This window comes from Sciurus carolinensis, chromosome X (genome assembly GCF_902686445.1).
Source record: "Sciurus carolinensis chromosome X, mSciCar1.2, whole genome shotgun sequence".
Lineage (NCBI taxonomy): Eukaryota > Metazoa > Chordata > Mammalia > Rodentia > Sciuridae > Sciurus > Sciurus carolinensis.
Window position 1 is genome coordinate 25,552,694 of NC_062232.1, and position 18,369 is coordinate 25,571,062.

The following is an 18,369-nucleotide window of genomic DNA, read 5'->3' on the forward strand; positions in this document are numbered from 1 at the left end:
TTAATAAATCAATGTCTAATTTTATTCACTTTTATGCTAGAGAAAATGGGATTGTTTTCATAGTTTAATTTTTGGTCATTCATTTTCAAATAGCCATTTTTTATGAATGTTTTGCTGTGGTTTTTAAGAACTTTTTCTTCTTTCTTGTTCTTCTTAGATATATATATAACAGTAGAGGGTATTTTGACATTTTATACACACATGGAGTGTAACTTATTCTAATTAGGATCTTATTCTTGTGGTTGTACATGATGTGGAGTTTCACTGGTGGTGTTTTCGTATATGAATATAGGGAAGTTATGTCCAATTCATTCTACTGTCTTTCCTATTCTCATCCCCACTTCCTTCCCTTCATTCCCCTTTGTCTATTCCACTGAACTTGTATTCTTCCCTCCCACTGCTTATTGTGTGTTAGCATCTGCATACCATCCATTTACCAGCAAAAGTCACAGAGTCATTCCTCTTTATGGTTATGTAACATTCATATATATACATATATGTCCATATATATATATCACATTTTCTTTATCCATTCATTTGTTGAAGGGCACCTAGGCTGGTTCTATATCTTAGCTATTGTGAATCTAGTTGCCATAAACATTGATGTGATTGTGTCATGTAATATGCTTATGTTATGTCTTTTGGGTATATACAGAGGAGTGGGATAACTGGATCAAATGGTTCCATTCCAAGTTTGCTGAGGACTCTCTATACTGCTTTCCAGCGAAGTTGCATCCAAAGTTTCTTCACAGCAAAGGAAACAATCAAGAAGGTGAAGAGAGAGCATACAGAATGGTAGAAAATCTTTGGCACCTGCACCTCAAAAACACTTAACACCAAAAAAGAAACAATATGAATAACCCAATCAATAAATGGGCTAAGGAATTGAATAGGTACTTCACAGAAGAAATAAAAATGGTCTACAAATATAGAAAAAATGTTCAACATTTCTAGCAATTAGAGAAATGAAAATTAGAACTACACTAAAATTTCATATCACTCCAGTCAGAAAAGCAATTTTTAAGAATACAATTAGCATTAAATGTTGGTAAGGATGTGGCAAAAACTTACACTCTATGACTGTTTTCAAGATTTTTCTATTTGTCTGTATATTGTAATAGTTTGTCTATCCTTTTGTGATTTGTTGAGCTTTGTCAGATTATAAAGTGTTTCCTCACTATTTTTTTTCTAATAACTTTTTCTGCCTCTTTATTTTTGCCTCTCTTGACCTGTCATAACACCTATATTGATGCCCTCTGTATTTCCCACAGAAGTCTGAGTCATTGTTCAAATTTTTTCTGTTTTTCAGATTGGATAATTTCTATTTATCTCAAGTTTGCTAATTCATTCATCGATCATCTCTAATGCTCCTAAGCACCATTAATACATTTTTCATTTCAGTTATTTTACTTATCTTTTATAGAAATTTCATTTGGTAATTTTTTTTATATGTACCCTTTTGTTGACATTTTTTGTCATGGTCATCATACTTTCCCTTAAATCTTTAAACATGATGTGCTTTGGTTATTTGAATGTAGTTATAATAAGATAATTCAAGTCTAACATTTGAACCAACTCAGAGTATTCTACTGACTATTTTATTTTCCCTGAGACTGGAACACAGTCCTCTTCCCATTTAGATATATCACATATTTTTCTTGAAATATCTGATATTTTAAATTATATGTTGAAGCGGCTCCAGATTCTGATTCCTCTCCTCATCCATAGGGTTATTATTATTGAAGTTCTAACAATTTGACTGGATGAAATTTGTGGAATTTATTTTGCCACCCTTTGAGGATACTGATATGCTTTTTCTGTTAAAAAAATTTTTAAAAAGTTATGCCTATTTTTCTAGAGGTAAGCAAAGCTTAGTTGTTATCAAACAACAGTTGGTCAGCAGTCAGGTTCAAACACCTTAATCAGCAAGACTTCCAACTTTTTCCTACAGATGGGTATATGTGTTAAGGGATATATTAAAAGTGTGAATATTTTTAAGTCTTCAAAAAGCAGATAAAAGAAATGCTTATACAGAATTGTATGTACCTCATTTCTCAAATACATCTGTTAAGTTTAATTGCTGTCCAGAATGCCATTCAGTTACTTGTCCTAAGCAAGACTGCAACTTTAGCCCAGATGAGGTGCTAGTCCCTCTATTCATTTATCACTGCTCTTCACCATGAGGCTTCAAAGCATGACGTTTTCAATATTTGGCTTCAAATAAAGTCAGCACCTGTTGTAGTGAAGCTGCTGGTTTTATGACTTGCTTTTTCCTGATAGGAATACTATATTGACTAAGCTGAGGCTGGGAAGTAAAAGCAACCCTAGGGAAATACATCACAGACTCACACTGTTCTTAAAGTTTATTTAAATAATCACTTTACAATTTGGCGTAGTCCCTTGATTGACTTCCATAGCCACAAAATATTCTTTCCAGCTTGTCCCATTTTATTTTTGCTTGTGCAGGGGAGATTTGTTGGGTTATTTCCTTTGCTATCTCCATACTCATGTGCTAGGCAAAGAGCTGGCCAATTTATTTCTATTATCTCTAATCCTTTTAGCAATCTTTCTAAATATGTATTATTATCCTTGTTTTGTAATGAGTAAAATGAGTCTCAGATGATTTGAGTAATTTGCCCAAGGAAAAAAATAGTAAAATAAAAATATAAACACAAAAGTACCATGTTATTTGCTTCCAAAGGTAATAAACATAAGTGGGAACATAGGTGATCATTACCCAGCATTTAGTTGGCAGGTTTGTTTAATTGGCCAACTTCAACTCCAATTACTCTTATTTTCCACTGTCTAGTGTAAAGGTTAATTGGCAAGGAAACGCCAAATAAATCAGTAGGAGGAACAAGCTATTTTTTGTCATGGATAGAATCTGATCATTAAAAAATCATTATATTGGTTCATGAAGTTAGACTTTGGTTCTCACAATATAATCCTAATAAAATTCAGGGACCCACATAATCCAGACAGTTACACTGACCAAAACCCAGTCCAATAACTTAACAAATCTTGGCAAAGGATTTTAATCCTAATTCACATTTCTTGAACAATAAAGGGAAACTACTGACAAGTTACAGAACATTTCAGAAATTGCATTTCACCTCCTCGCTTCTGTCATAACCATTAATTACTTCAGAATCTTTTGACCTCTGAAAATCCTCAAATCCTATGTTCAGGAATTCTTATGTTTACTGTGTGGATAAATGTTACCTCTTTCCTTTTACTCAGTCTTCTCCAGTCTTCTTTATTTAATCTCCACACCATTAAAATTCATAAATCTATCACCATAGTTAGTATTTTCCTTAGATACCATAGGAAACACAAGCCTGAGAAGGCTCTTTCATTAGCTGAGGGAAAGTCAAAAAGGTAGTGGGAAACACTCTTTAATTTCTCGTCCCTGTCATTTTTGTTAGCTGCTTTGTTCACATAGTTAAATCTTGTCAAAAATAAATATGGAAAGATTAATATGGTCAAGTGTAACTACATGGAGAAAGTTCAGATTTGGGTTTGAATCACTTTTAGATATACTAATACTGAATCACTATTAGATATACTATCCTTCTAAATCTCTCATTAGTCTTGGTCAAATATCTTAATATTTTTGAGCTGGAATATGAATACTGCAATGCTTTGCTTACCATCTGAGAGCCAGTTGAGTCGATGGACATGAAAGATCTTTAACACAGAGTTATTGTGATTATTAAGTGGTGAAACATCTTTAAAATTCTTAGCCAAGTCTTTTCTTTAATCATACAAAACTTTTTATTGATTTAATAATATCTCTTATAACTTCAAAGTTTCTTGTTGAAGAAGTGAATAGATACATCACTTACAGAAGATTTTGTGGAGGGACAGAAAATATTGAGCTTGGGACTTGGTGATTTTGAAGTGGCTTCCAAACATAGAAGAGGAAATGCTCCATTTGAAGCTAGATATATAATCCAGAGCTATTTATTGGACTGAATATTACATTTAAGGTGCAAAAGGAAACATAATTTTGGCAAAGACTAATTAGCTACCAACCCCATGATACATTTCCTTGAAGCTTGAATGTCAACTGAAACTTGGTATGGTAATCAGAATAAATTCTGGTCAATGAATATAAGCAAAAGTGTTGTTTGGACCTTCCATGAAGTCCCCTTAAAAGGGTGGACATATCTCCTTTTGTCTCCTTTCTAAATTCAGCAGCCTGGAATGTAGATGATCTAACAGACATCTTGCATCATAAGGGTAAATTTCACAACAAGGGATGGCAAATTTCTGGGAAAGAAGAAACTTGGGTCTTTAACATCACAGAGTAATGATACCAACCTTGAACTACACAGTGGAAATTTCTTTAATGTGAAGATGGATACATTTTTTTCCACGTTTTGGTCACAGTTTTTAAAAATCTCTCTGGATTTGATTCTAATTGGTACTCTGAGAACTACAATTGTGGCTATGAATAACAACCAAGAAAATTATATAGAGTGAGAAGAGGGAAGGGTTGAGGACAGATCCCTGAGACACATTAGGCTGTAAAAGGTAGTGAACAAAGAGTATCATCCAAAGTGAAAGTAATTATCAGAGAGGTAAGAATAACATCAGATCTTTCTTGTCTATGATAGCAATTCTAACTGAGCTGATGCTGGAACTCCTAGAGAATTATAATTAAATAACATAAAAGTATGCTTTTTACATTTTTTATTTCTACCTAGTATGTAAAGAGCAATAAAATTTTCTTTTATCAGAAAAAAATCAGATGAGAGTAGTGATATAGAAGTCTACAGGACAAAGTGTTAATATGAAGAAGGGTCAGTTAATGTTACATTGCTTGCATACACTAGAACTAAGATATATCCAGTAGGGAATTATAGGAGATCTTGCTATACTTGGGAAGGATGGTTTCAGAGCAGTGGTGGATTAAAAGGAGAGGGTTGTGATAATAGAGAACATGTGATGGTAAGTAAGTAATAGTGATTCTAAAGAAAAGGATTCAAGGGTCTGAGGCTGTAGCTCAGTAGTAGAGTACTTGCCCAGCATGTGTGAGGCACTGGGTTTGATCCTCAGCACCACATAAAAACGAATAAATAAAATAAAGGTATTGTGTCCATCTACAACTAAAATAAAATAAAAGGATTCAAATAAATAATAGTAACTAGGAAGTGGAAGTAAGAGAGATTTGTTGATATCAATTCCCCAGAATTTGAACACTCTGATTATGTATGAGGAAGTCCCAAGATCAGTTTGGAATTGATGTGATAAATTTAGTTTTTAAATGAGGAATGAGTGACAGAAGATTGCAAGGGACTATTTAGAATTATTTCCTGAAGCAGTATCATCATGCCATAGTGTCTGCAATAGTAGGATGGCCCATGGAAACACTGAGACCTAGCATAAGATTTGAGTGATACTTCTCAAAGCTGGTCCTCTCCTTTGAATTGTGCCCATTTCTGAGATTTTTTTTCTGTCCTTTTGCTTAGAAATAAGATCAGGCCTATATCCTTTTCAAAAGTCCATTTCTGCTTATATTAACTTTATCTGCTTGCTCTCTATGACAGTTAAGAACCATGGCAAAAATATTGAAACACAGTTGGAAAAAAATATTTGTAATGTATTTGTTTTCCAATCAGGGAGCATAAATATTCACCTGTACAGGGATAGGAAGGAAATAGAAAAAGGTCAGGTAGAATTGTGCTTTTGTACATTTGGAAGAGAATAATTCATTGGGGCAGGTTTCCTGTGAAGTAAAAGGCCTTTTGCTAAGCAGTATGGAGATTCCTCACAAAACTTGGAATGGAACCACCATTTATCCCATTTATCCCACCCATGGCATAAACCCAAAGGACTTAAAATCAGCATACTATAGTGATGCAGTCACATTTATGTTTATAGCAGCTTAATTCACAATAGCTAAGCTATGGAACCAACCTAGGTGCCCTTCAACAGATGAATGGAAAGAAAATGTGGTACATATACACAATGGAATATTACTAAACCATAACAGAAGGATGAAATTATGGCATTTTCAGGTAAATGGATGGAACTGGAGGCTATCATGCTAAGTGAAATAAGCCAATCCCCCAAAACTGAAAGCCAAATGTTCTCTCCAATATGTGGATGCTAACTCACAATAAGTGTGGGGGAAGGAATAATAGAAGTTCACTGAACTAGACAAAGAGTAATGAAGGGAAGGGAGTGGGGTTGGGACTAGGAAAGACAATAGAATGAATTGAACATAACTTTCCTATGTTCTCATATGAATACATGACCAGTGTAACTCTACATCATGTACAACCACAAAAATAGGAAGTTACACTCCATGTAAGTATAATATGTCAAAATACATTCTATAATGATGTATAATGATAAAGAACAAGTAAAAAATTAAAAAGGCCTTCTACTGAGAATAAAAAGATATTTATGTATCCACTATCGTAATAGTATGTGTAAAACTATTAGATTAACAGCTCATTCATGTACGGTCTTTCCATTTTAGACAGGGTGTTTTTTATTTTTGTACTAGGGATTGAAGCCAGGGGCACTTTACCACTGAGAAACATACCCAGCCCTTTTTTTCTTGAGATAGGATTTCCCTAAATTGCCCAGGCTAACCTCTAACTTGTGATCTTCCTTGCCTCAGTTTCATGAGTAGCTGGGATTACAGGTGTGTGCCACCATAACTGGCTGAATCAGGTTTTTAAAAATTTATTTATCATAGTTGAGAAAAAGAAAATAAAATATTTTAATTTGAATTAACCTATATAAATTACATTATCATAACTTTATATTTACATGAAAGGTTAAAATATTACAATATATAAGTAGGAAAATAGAAGACAATTGGTAAAGAGAACATGACAGCAAATTTAGCCTATTTAAGGCATCTTGTAATTATATTAAGTAAAGGGAAGAAATCAATAAAGTCATCAACGCTTTTTTTCAGGGCTTTGAGAATTCCTTTATAAAAAAAGCTATGTCTACTAACCTTGTGGATATTGTATTCCTTTTTAGTAGTGTAATGGTTTATAATTCTAACACAAAACACACTTTGGAAATAAGTGCTTCTGATATGAAATATGTTTCACAGGATAGGTGATGAAGGTAGACAACTTAGGTGTCTTCAGCAACAGGAAAATCAATGCAAAAAGCTTCTGTTTCAGAAAGATGGTACAGTCTTGGTGCAGCCATTGTTGGGTTAGAAGGACAAACAGACTTTATATAGCAAAAATCTTAAGAGGAGATGATTTCATTTATAAGATTCCAAATGAAGAGTTTAACTGCTTTGCTTTGTGTTTGTTTCCAATGTTACAGGTTCTCTACATTATCTCTGCATTGATCATTTGCACTATACTCAAATGAATACTGTATCTGAACTTAAATATACCTATAGACATCTTCTCTTTCACTAGGGTGCCCCAAACATAGAGGACATTTCTGACCTGTGATCTGTAGGATGGGCTCTTTGAACTTATTTTCCTCTATGTTGTGATAGATTTCTCCTGATTGTTCCCTCACATTTTGTTTGCCCATCCTTTTGATTACATGATGGTTTAGGGGGATAGTCTGTGTTCCCATGGAGATCCCACATATTACCTTAGTTCATTAGTCCACTAATGCTTATCTGCCACAGTGACTTCCTGACACACAAACTCCTCGACATAAGTACTTAGTGGTTAATATGTACTCTGGGAACTCTTTTTTTCCACAAGTTTGCAATTAAATATTGAGAGAAAAGGATCTCACTGAGATGCAGTTAGTTAACTGGGGATTGCTACTATCTCTACATTGAGAAAAAGAATGACTCAGTGTCTTCAGTCTTTGTCTTCTTATTGATTTTCAGACTTACACATCTAAATGCATGATACTGACCTTCTTGTTTTGATATTTAGCAGACTTTTCAGACTTATAATATCCCAAACTGAACCTGTATGTCTGATTTCTTTTCTTCTTTCCATCTGATTACTCCTCTTTGTATTTCTTATCTTAGCTACTAGTATTCCCTTTAGCCATGAGACAAAAACCTGGGGAAGGTGTCATCCTAGATTCTTCTCTTTATTCTCCTCACTCTTTCATCTAACCAATTACCAAATTATTATACTTTTATTTACCAAGTATTTCTTGAATCTATAACATAAGCTGAAGTTCTATTCTGCTCACACATTGTCCTAAATCTAAAATACTATAAAACCACTTAACTTGAGCTATCCTGCTGCCAGTCTCACTCTCTTTTCATCTGAACTCAAGCATCAAGAGGGGCCTATGAGTGTCCAAATAGAAACAATTTAAAATCTTTTGACATCCTTTTATCTTAGTCTAGGAAAAAAGTGTTTTGAGATTTAAAACCTTCCATGATCCAATCCATCTTTACTACTTCATTTATCACCACAGCATACTTCATTCTTTAGATACACAAAAGAACTCCCATTACTAATCCCAATTAGGATGAATAGATAAATGTGTTCTTTGGGGAAAAATGTTAAATTAGAGAGATTACATGAAGGCATTTATAGATATTCAAACATATTTAATTTTTTTCTTAAAATATATGAATGGTCATGCATTCATTTACCATTTGGTGTGAAGTTCTACACTTTTCCTGGAGTAAGGAACTACTGACTAGAGTTCAATATATCTTAACTTACATAAAATACTTCTACATTTCATCATCAATGGGACTTTTAGTTTGGTTTTGTTAAAGTTGAGTTATATTTAGAGACATAGGAAAGAGTCTGAAGGCAAAATATTTCCAGATGTTTTTCAACTTCTATCCCATCCCTAATCTTAAACATTTACCTCACCTACATTGAATTTAACATTTTAATTTTTTTTTGCTAATCACCTTATCAAGTCTTCCAAAGTATTTGATCTAGTTTTTATATAAATTACAATTTTCATCCTCTATACATTGCTATTCCATTGTCTATATAATATTTTACCAAATATGAAAATTAGAAAAACAAGAATAATTCATATAAATAAGTTGGGAACCAAACACTACTGACTTTTAGTAAACATACTTTCAAATGGTGAAGACAATGTACTTTGTACCAGAAAGGCTACTTGAAAGCCTTTCACAAACATCTATAGATTACTAGTATCTGTCATTATGTTTGGTATTGGAATGGCTGTTTTTATATAGAAAATGAAGAGATGAGGATAATTGGAAGAGCACATTAAATGAAAGTTGTTTAAGAGAACTTCTTTATATTAACTGTGTGTAGTCCATCAATTAGTGAATGATTTTTTTTCACGCTATTTTATTTTCCTTTGGCATGCCTGTTCATTCTTCACTTGAATACTCCTATCTGGAAGACCATTCTCAAAGATCTCCCTTCCTCAGTTACATGAAAGTTCATGGAAGGCCATGAATAAAGTATATTTACTTGTGTATCTATAGAAAGTGATATTGTCAGTACCAGCCACTGTGACAGCATATTTGGCTCCAGTTGGTCAGTTTTGCTAGAACTTGCCAAGTTGCAAAGAATAAAATATGACATAAAAGGATTAACTATGAAGCTAATTTTTCAAAGTCTTTTGATGAAGAATTATGAATGTCCTTGAAAGCTTTTCAAGAGTCATCAGAGAACAGATGGGGAGAGACCAGCTTTTTCATAGACACCTGTGGATGATAATGTCTGTACTATTCTCTCTGATCAATCTAAAAATAGCTCTTTGACAATTCACATTGCATCTAAATGTTTGAATCAAAGAGGTGGTTTTTGGTCTAAGTAGCAACGGAAACTGAAGTTGCTTGTCTCTTAAGTATATTAAATTCTGGAGAACACCTAAAATATTAATTGTTAACCAAACTCCTTCCAATTATTTTTAAGATTAGAAAGGAATGAGTCCAAATTCTAGAACTGAAAAATGTATTCATGGAAATGTGATAACATTATAGCAACATAAAAATTTGGTTCTGGCTCTGTAGATCTATTTTTAACCTATGTAACAATGTCAAGTGTGAAGATTTAAATGTTCAGTTTAATTTGAATATGAATAAAATTATTATTTAAGAAAATATTTATTGGCCGTTTATAATGTACCAGGCTTTCTGCTAAGTATTATGGGTCATAGTGATAAGAATAAGGTACTACTTTTGTCCTCACAAAGATTTCTATCTTCTGTGGGGAAAATATATTAATAGGTATGATAAATGACATATGTATAAAATGTTTTGTGAGTGCTATACAAGAAGGAGCATAAATAAGAGAGCAAACTGCTTCTCTAGAGAAGAGAATATCACATTCATAGAGCACTTAATTTGAATTTGGAATGATAGTTAGGATTTTCAGAAAAAAAAAAAGAAATGTAATTAAACCAAAGTAAATTTTTTTCCAAAAGTTGAAGGACAGAAACTGCAAGTCATTTTATGCTTGAGATATAAGCTGAAATAGTGGAAATGGCAGAAAACATTTTTGGAAAGATAGGTCAGAATAGTCCAATTCCTTTTATCCTAGCCAGCTAAATAAGTTGAAGGTTGGTGGGCAAAACTTAAGTATACACTGGAGAATAGTACAGGTCAAAATTAGTATTAAAATGCAAAATTAAATCTAGAGTAAGAACTCTGAAGTAAGATTGGGCCTGCATCCCAGTTCAAACACTTGCTAGTTGTGTGATCCTGGGCATGGAGATTCACCGCTTTATGCACCCATTATCCTTCTGTAAAACTGAAAGCAGACTAATACAAAATTGTTATAAGGATTATGTGATCTAAAAGACAAAATGCCTGGAAATATTAAATGTTATCAACACCACCATCACCACCACCATCATCAGAATCCAAGAGTTTGTATGAGGTATTATAACATCAAGTGTCTATAGGAAAGCAATTAATAAAAATCAACAAAGAGGAACAAACTGAAAAGGATGCTTGCTTATCCAAAGCAGTGCTTCTCAAACTTCAATGTACGAAGAATTACCTAGAAATCTTATTAAGCTGCTGATTGTGATTTATTAGATTCTGTATTTCTTAGCAATTCCCTGCTGATATGTGTGCACTGGACCAGAAACCACACTTTGAGTAGAAAGAGTCTGAAACATCTGCTACTCAGTTGCAGCTGATGGTGCCTAGAGAGAATGTAGGAATGAGTCCTTGTAGCCTGATCTGAATTTTCAAATGAAGAATAAAATCATATTTTTAAAAATATGAATGCTCTCAATTTTTAGATATTGCCAATTATTTCAACACAGTGCCTACTCAAAAACATTGCATGCATTCAAGCTAGATTTAGCTTGTGTGCACTCATTTTGCAAACTTGGGCAATGAAGAGAAAGTCAAGGTCAAAGCATGATAAGGAACTAGGAAAGTTCAGGTGTAGAGCAAGTGAACTGGGTTTGGAACTGGAGACATCTTGGGGGTAGAGTGTGAATTTATGAGCAAACTTTTAGCTCTGGTTTATATACATATGCCAGATATGTTTAAAAGATGGCAAACACTGTGAGGAGATTTTGAATCATATTAAAATTTTTGGCTTTTAATTTTTAGGAACTAAGGTGACCAAAAAACTTTTTGGTTAAAAATGAAAACTGAAAGCTATTTGACTAGGAAGTCTGAATGAGTGAGAAGAAAAAAATTAAGGAACACTTAAGAGAAAACAGTTGTCTTACAAGCAGGGCATAGAGTAATATGAATTGCTAATGGAGATTTTCAAGAAGAGGTCCTACTAGGCCTACTTTAATGAATTAGATAAGGCTCATTTCTAATTAACAGCATCCATTTGCATGCAAACAATGAACTAAGGTCTTTAAACAACAATTTCCTCCCTTAAGTACATTTAGGAGTGCTTCCCATTATCTTATTTATACTGTTAATTTGCTTGGCAAATGAACATAGATCATATACAGGTAAACTTTGGTTCAAAAATACTGAAGTAAAGAGGTTTAAATGAATAATAACTTAGTGGTTGAACATTAAGTCTTACACCACAAGGGCTTTTAAGTATGTCTAGCCTTACTTTGAACTTCTTTATACTCTGAAAGAGATTTTTCAAATGTCCTTGCAAAAGTAATATGAAAACACTATTTTGCATGGGACTTCTTGCCAAAAAGGAGCCAATATTCCTTTGAGAAGGGGATACCTCTCATATCTCAGTTTCTACATATGATTTCCCCTATCATAGGTCTGTGAAAAAATTGTTAATTCCAAATCTGGGGCAGGGAAAGTTCAAGGTGAACTTGGGACAATTGAGCAGGAAGCCAACAGTAATAACTATAATTCATGACAACACTGAATAAATAAGAATCTATGAGTCCATACTGACATCAATAAACAGAAAAACATAAAGCTTTTTTAAAAATCAGAACCAAGTCAGCTGGTAAATATAGGATCATGCCAGAATTAGGAAAACTATCAGTTTGCAAGCCTCAAATGTAATAGTGAGTTAAAAAGGAGTCTGAAATGGATACTAATGCTGTTAGATGACATATTAATTTCAAAGAAAAAAATACAATTTGACAGTGCAAGATCTGATGTTCATATCCTTAACCAGGTGATCAAATTTAGCAGCATTTAGAATGGGACCACCTCATATGATGCATCTCTGTAGGTGATGTAACATCAAGTATGCAGCAAAAAAGTATTTTCATTTTTAAAAAGTAGTTTTAGTTGTAGAGGGACACAATACCTTTCTTTTATTTATTTATTTTTATGTGGTGCTGAGGATTGAACCCAGTGCCTCACAAGTGTGAAGCAAGTGCTCCACCACTGAGCCCCAGCCCCAACCCCCATATGAAGAATTCTTGCCAAAAAAAGTTTGGCTAGACCCAACTCACAGTTTAAAAGAAAGTCAGACAACAGAGAACAAGTTAAATGATACCATGGCGGGGGGGGGGAGATTAAAGCCAAAGAGGAATATTTTTTGAAGCAACCAATATTTTTCAAATGTTAATTTTGGTATAAGAGGCAAGAGAGTTATTTTAGACTAAACAAAGAATAAAGAAATAAAAAAAGACAAAGACATCTTTCACCTATTGGAGAAATCTGAATATGGACATTAAGTAAAAATATGGCATTGTCTTCAATTTTCTTAGGCATCATAAACAAACATGGCTATATATGGCACACCTGTATTCCAAGGTGATGCATGCTGAAATACTTAAGGGTTAAGTCTAATGGTGTTTATAATTTACTTGCAAATATATATGGTGAAATGTTAAGTCTTCACTCTAAGAATTTAGAAGGAGAGGAAAGTATATGGGTACTCATTAAGCTGTTTTTCAACTTCACTATGTGCTTGAAACTTTTACTAAAAAGGTAGGAAAAATGAATTCAATCATAAACTAACATTTAAATTTAAAACATTATTCCTCAATATATATTACCACAATAATTACCTTATTTGTGAAATGAGGGAAGTGATACTGCATTTGTTTAAAATGAGAAGGAAATATAAGTTCTTGCAATAATGTTTTTATTGCTAAGATTTATGATACAGAGAATTCTCAATTTAGGAATTCCATTTCCCAATCCCTTGCTTCCCTCTCCCATTCAATCTTTTATCAGTCAACATTATCCTAAGTAAACTACTCTTCATTATGTTTCAGGAATCCACTACCTGAATGTGTCTCCCCACATTCACTTGCCCAACACATCTTCTAGAATATCCCAGAAAGAAAGGAGTGTCTGAATATGTAACTAGCATCAAATACACTGAAATTATACTATGATAGAGTAAGATTCTGGGAAAATAGACAGCTGGGTAGAAATAGTTAAAATGATTTTTTTTAAATGTCTTGGACCCCTTTGTGAAGTATCATGTCAGAATTAGGCAATTTGACATTTGGCAAACACTAGGACTCCTCAGAAAAATATTTTTAAGTCTATAACATAAAATAATGACTCTAAAGGGGAAAAATATATTGACATAAAGCTATGAAATGATTTTAAAAAATTTATGATATAGTAATAGATGCACTGTTTTATGAACACATTAAACAATAGAATCTTGGGGCATATATAGTAACTACTGCATTTTTAAGTAGTTATAGTTAGAAATTATAAGTATTAATCACAATAGGGTGACCATAGCTCACAAGATCATATTTTATATTTTATGAATAACTAGAAGAGAGGAACTTGAGGTTCTAAAGTCAAGATAATGAAAAGGAGAAAGAAATGTTAATTACTCTGTTTTGATTATTATATATTGTATACAATGTATGAAAATATCACACTCTACCCCATAAATATTTATAATTTTTATGTGTTGATAAAACTTTCTAAAAATGTTCAAAAGGAGTTAGAAAAGTGAACTACCCTAATAAAGTCATTATACACTGTGTATATATATCTCATTATCACACTATTCCTCATACATTTGTACACTAATAATAAAAATTTAAAAGCATGAACAATATTTTGAGATATCTACAACTCTAATATGATATGAAAATATTAGATTTTACAGGTCTTGCCAGAATTACTGTGATTCAAAATGGAAGGAAATGCTCAATTTCAGTTTGTGATTAGTGAAAACAAAGAGGTAATTTTTTTTCTGTATTCAAAATTATGGCACCCCTTTAATTCTATCCATGGACCAAGGCTAAAGAACCTTGGTACACATGTTTGCTTTCTTTGAACCTATCACTTCCCTTTATATCTCATAGGTTTTCATTTGTATATTCTTGTTTACAAAAATTATTTTGGTGGCAAAACATCATTGAACTCATTACTATCATGTTTAAACATGTAGATTTTATCCAGTAACTCTACTACATAAGCAACAGTGAATTTTCTGTCTTAAATTGCACAGCCAATTGACTATATTTTAAACTTCACTTGTTTTCAACATAGAGTAACACTAATGGATGTCCAATGCTATTTATATATTTCTGAAATATTTCTTTTCATAGTTCTTATATGCTGCATATTCAAAGAGAAAGGTTTAAAGTTGTGTAGCTAAAATGGCTCCAAATAGTTTTTGTACATTTTTTGCTTAAATTACACACTTTCTTTCATGTGTGCCTGTGAACTAAGGAATGTTAAATATTTCTAGCAGCTGTATTTAAAGACCATTGCACATGAAAAACACTATTGGTAGGTCAAAGAGTATCTTATATTTTACCTGTGCAGTAAATAATTTATCTTCCCTTTTAACTTCTACTTGAGTTGCATTGAATGAATGCCATTGATTAACAATAGTTTCATGATTACAACACTCTCACAATTGTTACATTAACATATTGTTTATGAAATATTATTTTATTTATATGTACTTGATTTGGTACTGGATACTTGGAAGTAGCTGTGAGTATATTGGGACAAATGACATGTTTTATTACAATTTTACTTTTCATAAAACTTTTTAAATGATATAAAAATCCCAAGGAAGTATGCCACAAAACTAATCTCAGTGGAAATTCAAATATGCTAACGTTTATTTTGTAAATGTAGCACAAAGTAGACAACTTTAAAAGCTGAGTTTAAAAAACAAAAACCTCAAGGAAGCTGATCTTGACTTTTTAAAACGCAAAAGTGCAACAATTAATGTAGGTCAAAATATTTAAATGAGAGAGAATTTTCTAACCAATTATTATAGCCAAATCCCTAGTGTAATTGACCTACAAGTTGGGTAATATTTCACAATAGAGTCAGCATATACCCCTTTCTTATAAAATTAGGAGGATCTAAATTTGTAGCGCATATTTGGTAAAATAGGCATATCCCATTTTAATTCATAAATTATAATTTGCATTTAGAAGCCAATGACATAGGATTGAAACTTATCAAATTGTTTTATGTATATATGCATATATCAAAATGAAGTTCACCATTTTGTATAATTAAAATGCACTAGTAAAATAAAAACCAATGACACATAACATTTTAAAAATTCAGGTGAGTAAGAGTTATCAGAGGAAATGGTAATATGCTCTGTTCAAATACTATATAGTAAAGTATTTAAAAATGAGAAACAACTTTATGAATATTAAAGTAATCTTTCAATTTAATCAACTTTATGTATTCAAGATACACATTTTTATAGAATTCTATTCATTTTTTCTAAATCTTTTTATTACTTACCACCTTATTTTAAACCAGGTTCAGCCTAGTTCAGAAATGGCATTATACAGGTTTAAACCTGTTCATCATACAAATATATTAGTCATTTAAATAATAGAATCCTTGTGCAATTAATAGAAGGCTTTCAATGTAGGAAAAATATGTATGACTTTCCAAGAAAGTAGTTTAGTTACCAAGTTTGGGTCTTTATTTTATGTATTTCAAATGAAGGATATTTTCTAAACTCAGATTTAATATAAAATATATATTTAGATTATGCTATTCATCTTTAACTTTGGCAAAATTTTTGTGTGTATATGTACATGTGTGTGTAGGCCAGCTAATATGCTTGTTTTGTATAAAAATACGAACAGTATCTACTTTCTGAATAATGCAACATAAGCAAAAATGGGAAGAGGAGGCAGGAAAAGACAAGGAACATAATTTGAAAACCTTCTAATATGTCTTAACCAAAGATGACCAGCAATGAGGTGTTCCAGTCTTGCATATTAAAATTTATTTTGTATATGATATGTAGGATGCTAGGACTTGGCAATAGAACCAGGTGTTCATAACAGTAGTCTCATTTGGTAAATAAAGGCCAAGTTCTCCTTTATGAAATAATTAACATTAGCATAAACAACTGGAAACATAATAGAAAATTCAATTTATAAAATATCTGTGCTCCGCAACTGCAGCACCATTCATTTGGCTGTCAATCCTTTTGATACATTCCAAGGTAAAGTTAAATGATGATTGAATGCCACAATAATCTTTTTTGGGTTTAGTGTTTTGTTTAGATTTAAACACTTTTGAACTAAATCCCTTTTTAAAGAACATACTAACAAATGCAGTGAAACCTAAAGTAAATATCGTAATGTTTTAAGCATAAAAATCATATTCATAGGTGTTATAAAAATCTAACTGAACAGCTATGTTTCCTACAAAATCATCATTTGTAATTGCCCTTTCACATCATTAAAAATTGAGATTTAGCTTGCTAAATTTGGAATATACTGAAGACATTCATATTTAAGCAAACATGTGTTTTTAAAAATAAGTTTAAAAGTTTAAAATAGCCAAGAAAGCACTAAGTAGCAACAAGTATATATTTTAGTATCTAAGAAAAAGAAATAAATTTCCTTAAGGCTATTGATTAACTTGATAGACTCTTTAATGCTAGTGCCCTTCACCTAGCTTATAATCTTCTTTCACAAAATCATTTTTTAAAGGACAGTTTAAATCTCTCTGCTTAAATTTTAGCATTCCTATTTTGTCTGTCACCCTACCTCTTTTTTCTTTCTGCCAGCTGTTTGCAGACCTCCTGCCAACGCAGATTCAGGCTTCCCAATTTTTCCTGTAGAATACTGGCATCTGATTTGGAGGACTGTTGAATTATTTCTTCTCCAGTTGCGTTCAGGGTTCTGACAATAGTTTGCCTCTGCCCAATGCCATCCTGGAGTTCCTGTGATACCCAAAAAGGCAAAACAAAAATGAAGCTCCACGTCCTTTTATTTGAGGAAAGATTAAACAATATGCTACCACATGCAGTTGTACTGGGAAAGAAAGAAATATAAAAGCTCCATGTGAAAGTTGCTCTACGAAACTGACATGCCCATATCCAAAGGATACAAGACAGAAAGACACCTTTATGTGTCAGTAAAAAAGCACCCTCTCAGTTCAGCTTCAGTTTTTATTTTTGTAAGCTTGTCAGTGAGAGAATGTTATAATGTCCTACAAATCAATTAGTTGGAAACCTTCTCAAGAGCAAATTTGATTTCTTGTCCCCACAAGGATGTTCCATGTTTAATAGTCTATGAAGTGTTGTAAAATTTAAACATGAACCAAGTATTTGGGGTTCCAATATAAGAAGTAAATATAAGAAATAAAAAAGAACATAGTTTAGTCATAGTATTTTTAAAAACTCTAGAGATTTTAAAATAAAATGAATTGCTATATTAAAAAGAAATCTGTGTCAAATTCTGTTTGCATCAATGTATCTTGCATTATAGGACTACATAAAGCTGAGAATTAATTTCTTTCTGGGGTAGCCAATCAAGAAATCTCTGAGGTACAATAATAAATTTTAAAATAATCTATAGCCACAAGAACATTTTTATGAGTCATTGATGGTGTCAAACTTAAATATCTTTTCCTTTTTATCTTGAATGAAATTTCAAGAGTAGAGTGTCAGAAATATTGTTCCATTAAAAGAGAGACTATTAAAACCAAGTACACAAATAAAGGAAAATGTCTTTTACCATTACATAAAACAACAATCCCTCTCTATTTACTTTCTGAAAAGGATAACAGAATTTATAGGGCAATTGAAATAACACATGAGTAAATCTGAAATTTGGAAAATGAAATAATAT

General features: G+C 32.3%; 1 protein-coding gene across 4 annotated transcripts in view; it reads right to left on the reverse strand.

Annotated features, from left to right (window-relative positions):
* The window catches only part of Dmd (dystrophin), a 2,099,091-nt gene that overhangs the window by 846,806 nt on the left and 1,233,916 nt on the right, over positions 1-18,369 (reverse strand). For all 4 annotated transcript variants that reach the window (XM_047536255.1, XM_047536256.1, XM_047536254.1 and 1 more), the window contains exon 45: positions 17,284-17,459. In XM_047536255.1, coding sequence (XP_047392211.1) covers positions 17,284-17,459 — 176 coding nt within the window. The remainder of the gene's footprint in view (positions 1-17,283; positions 17,460-18,369) is intronic.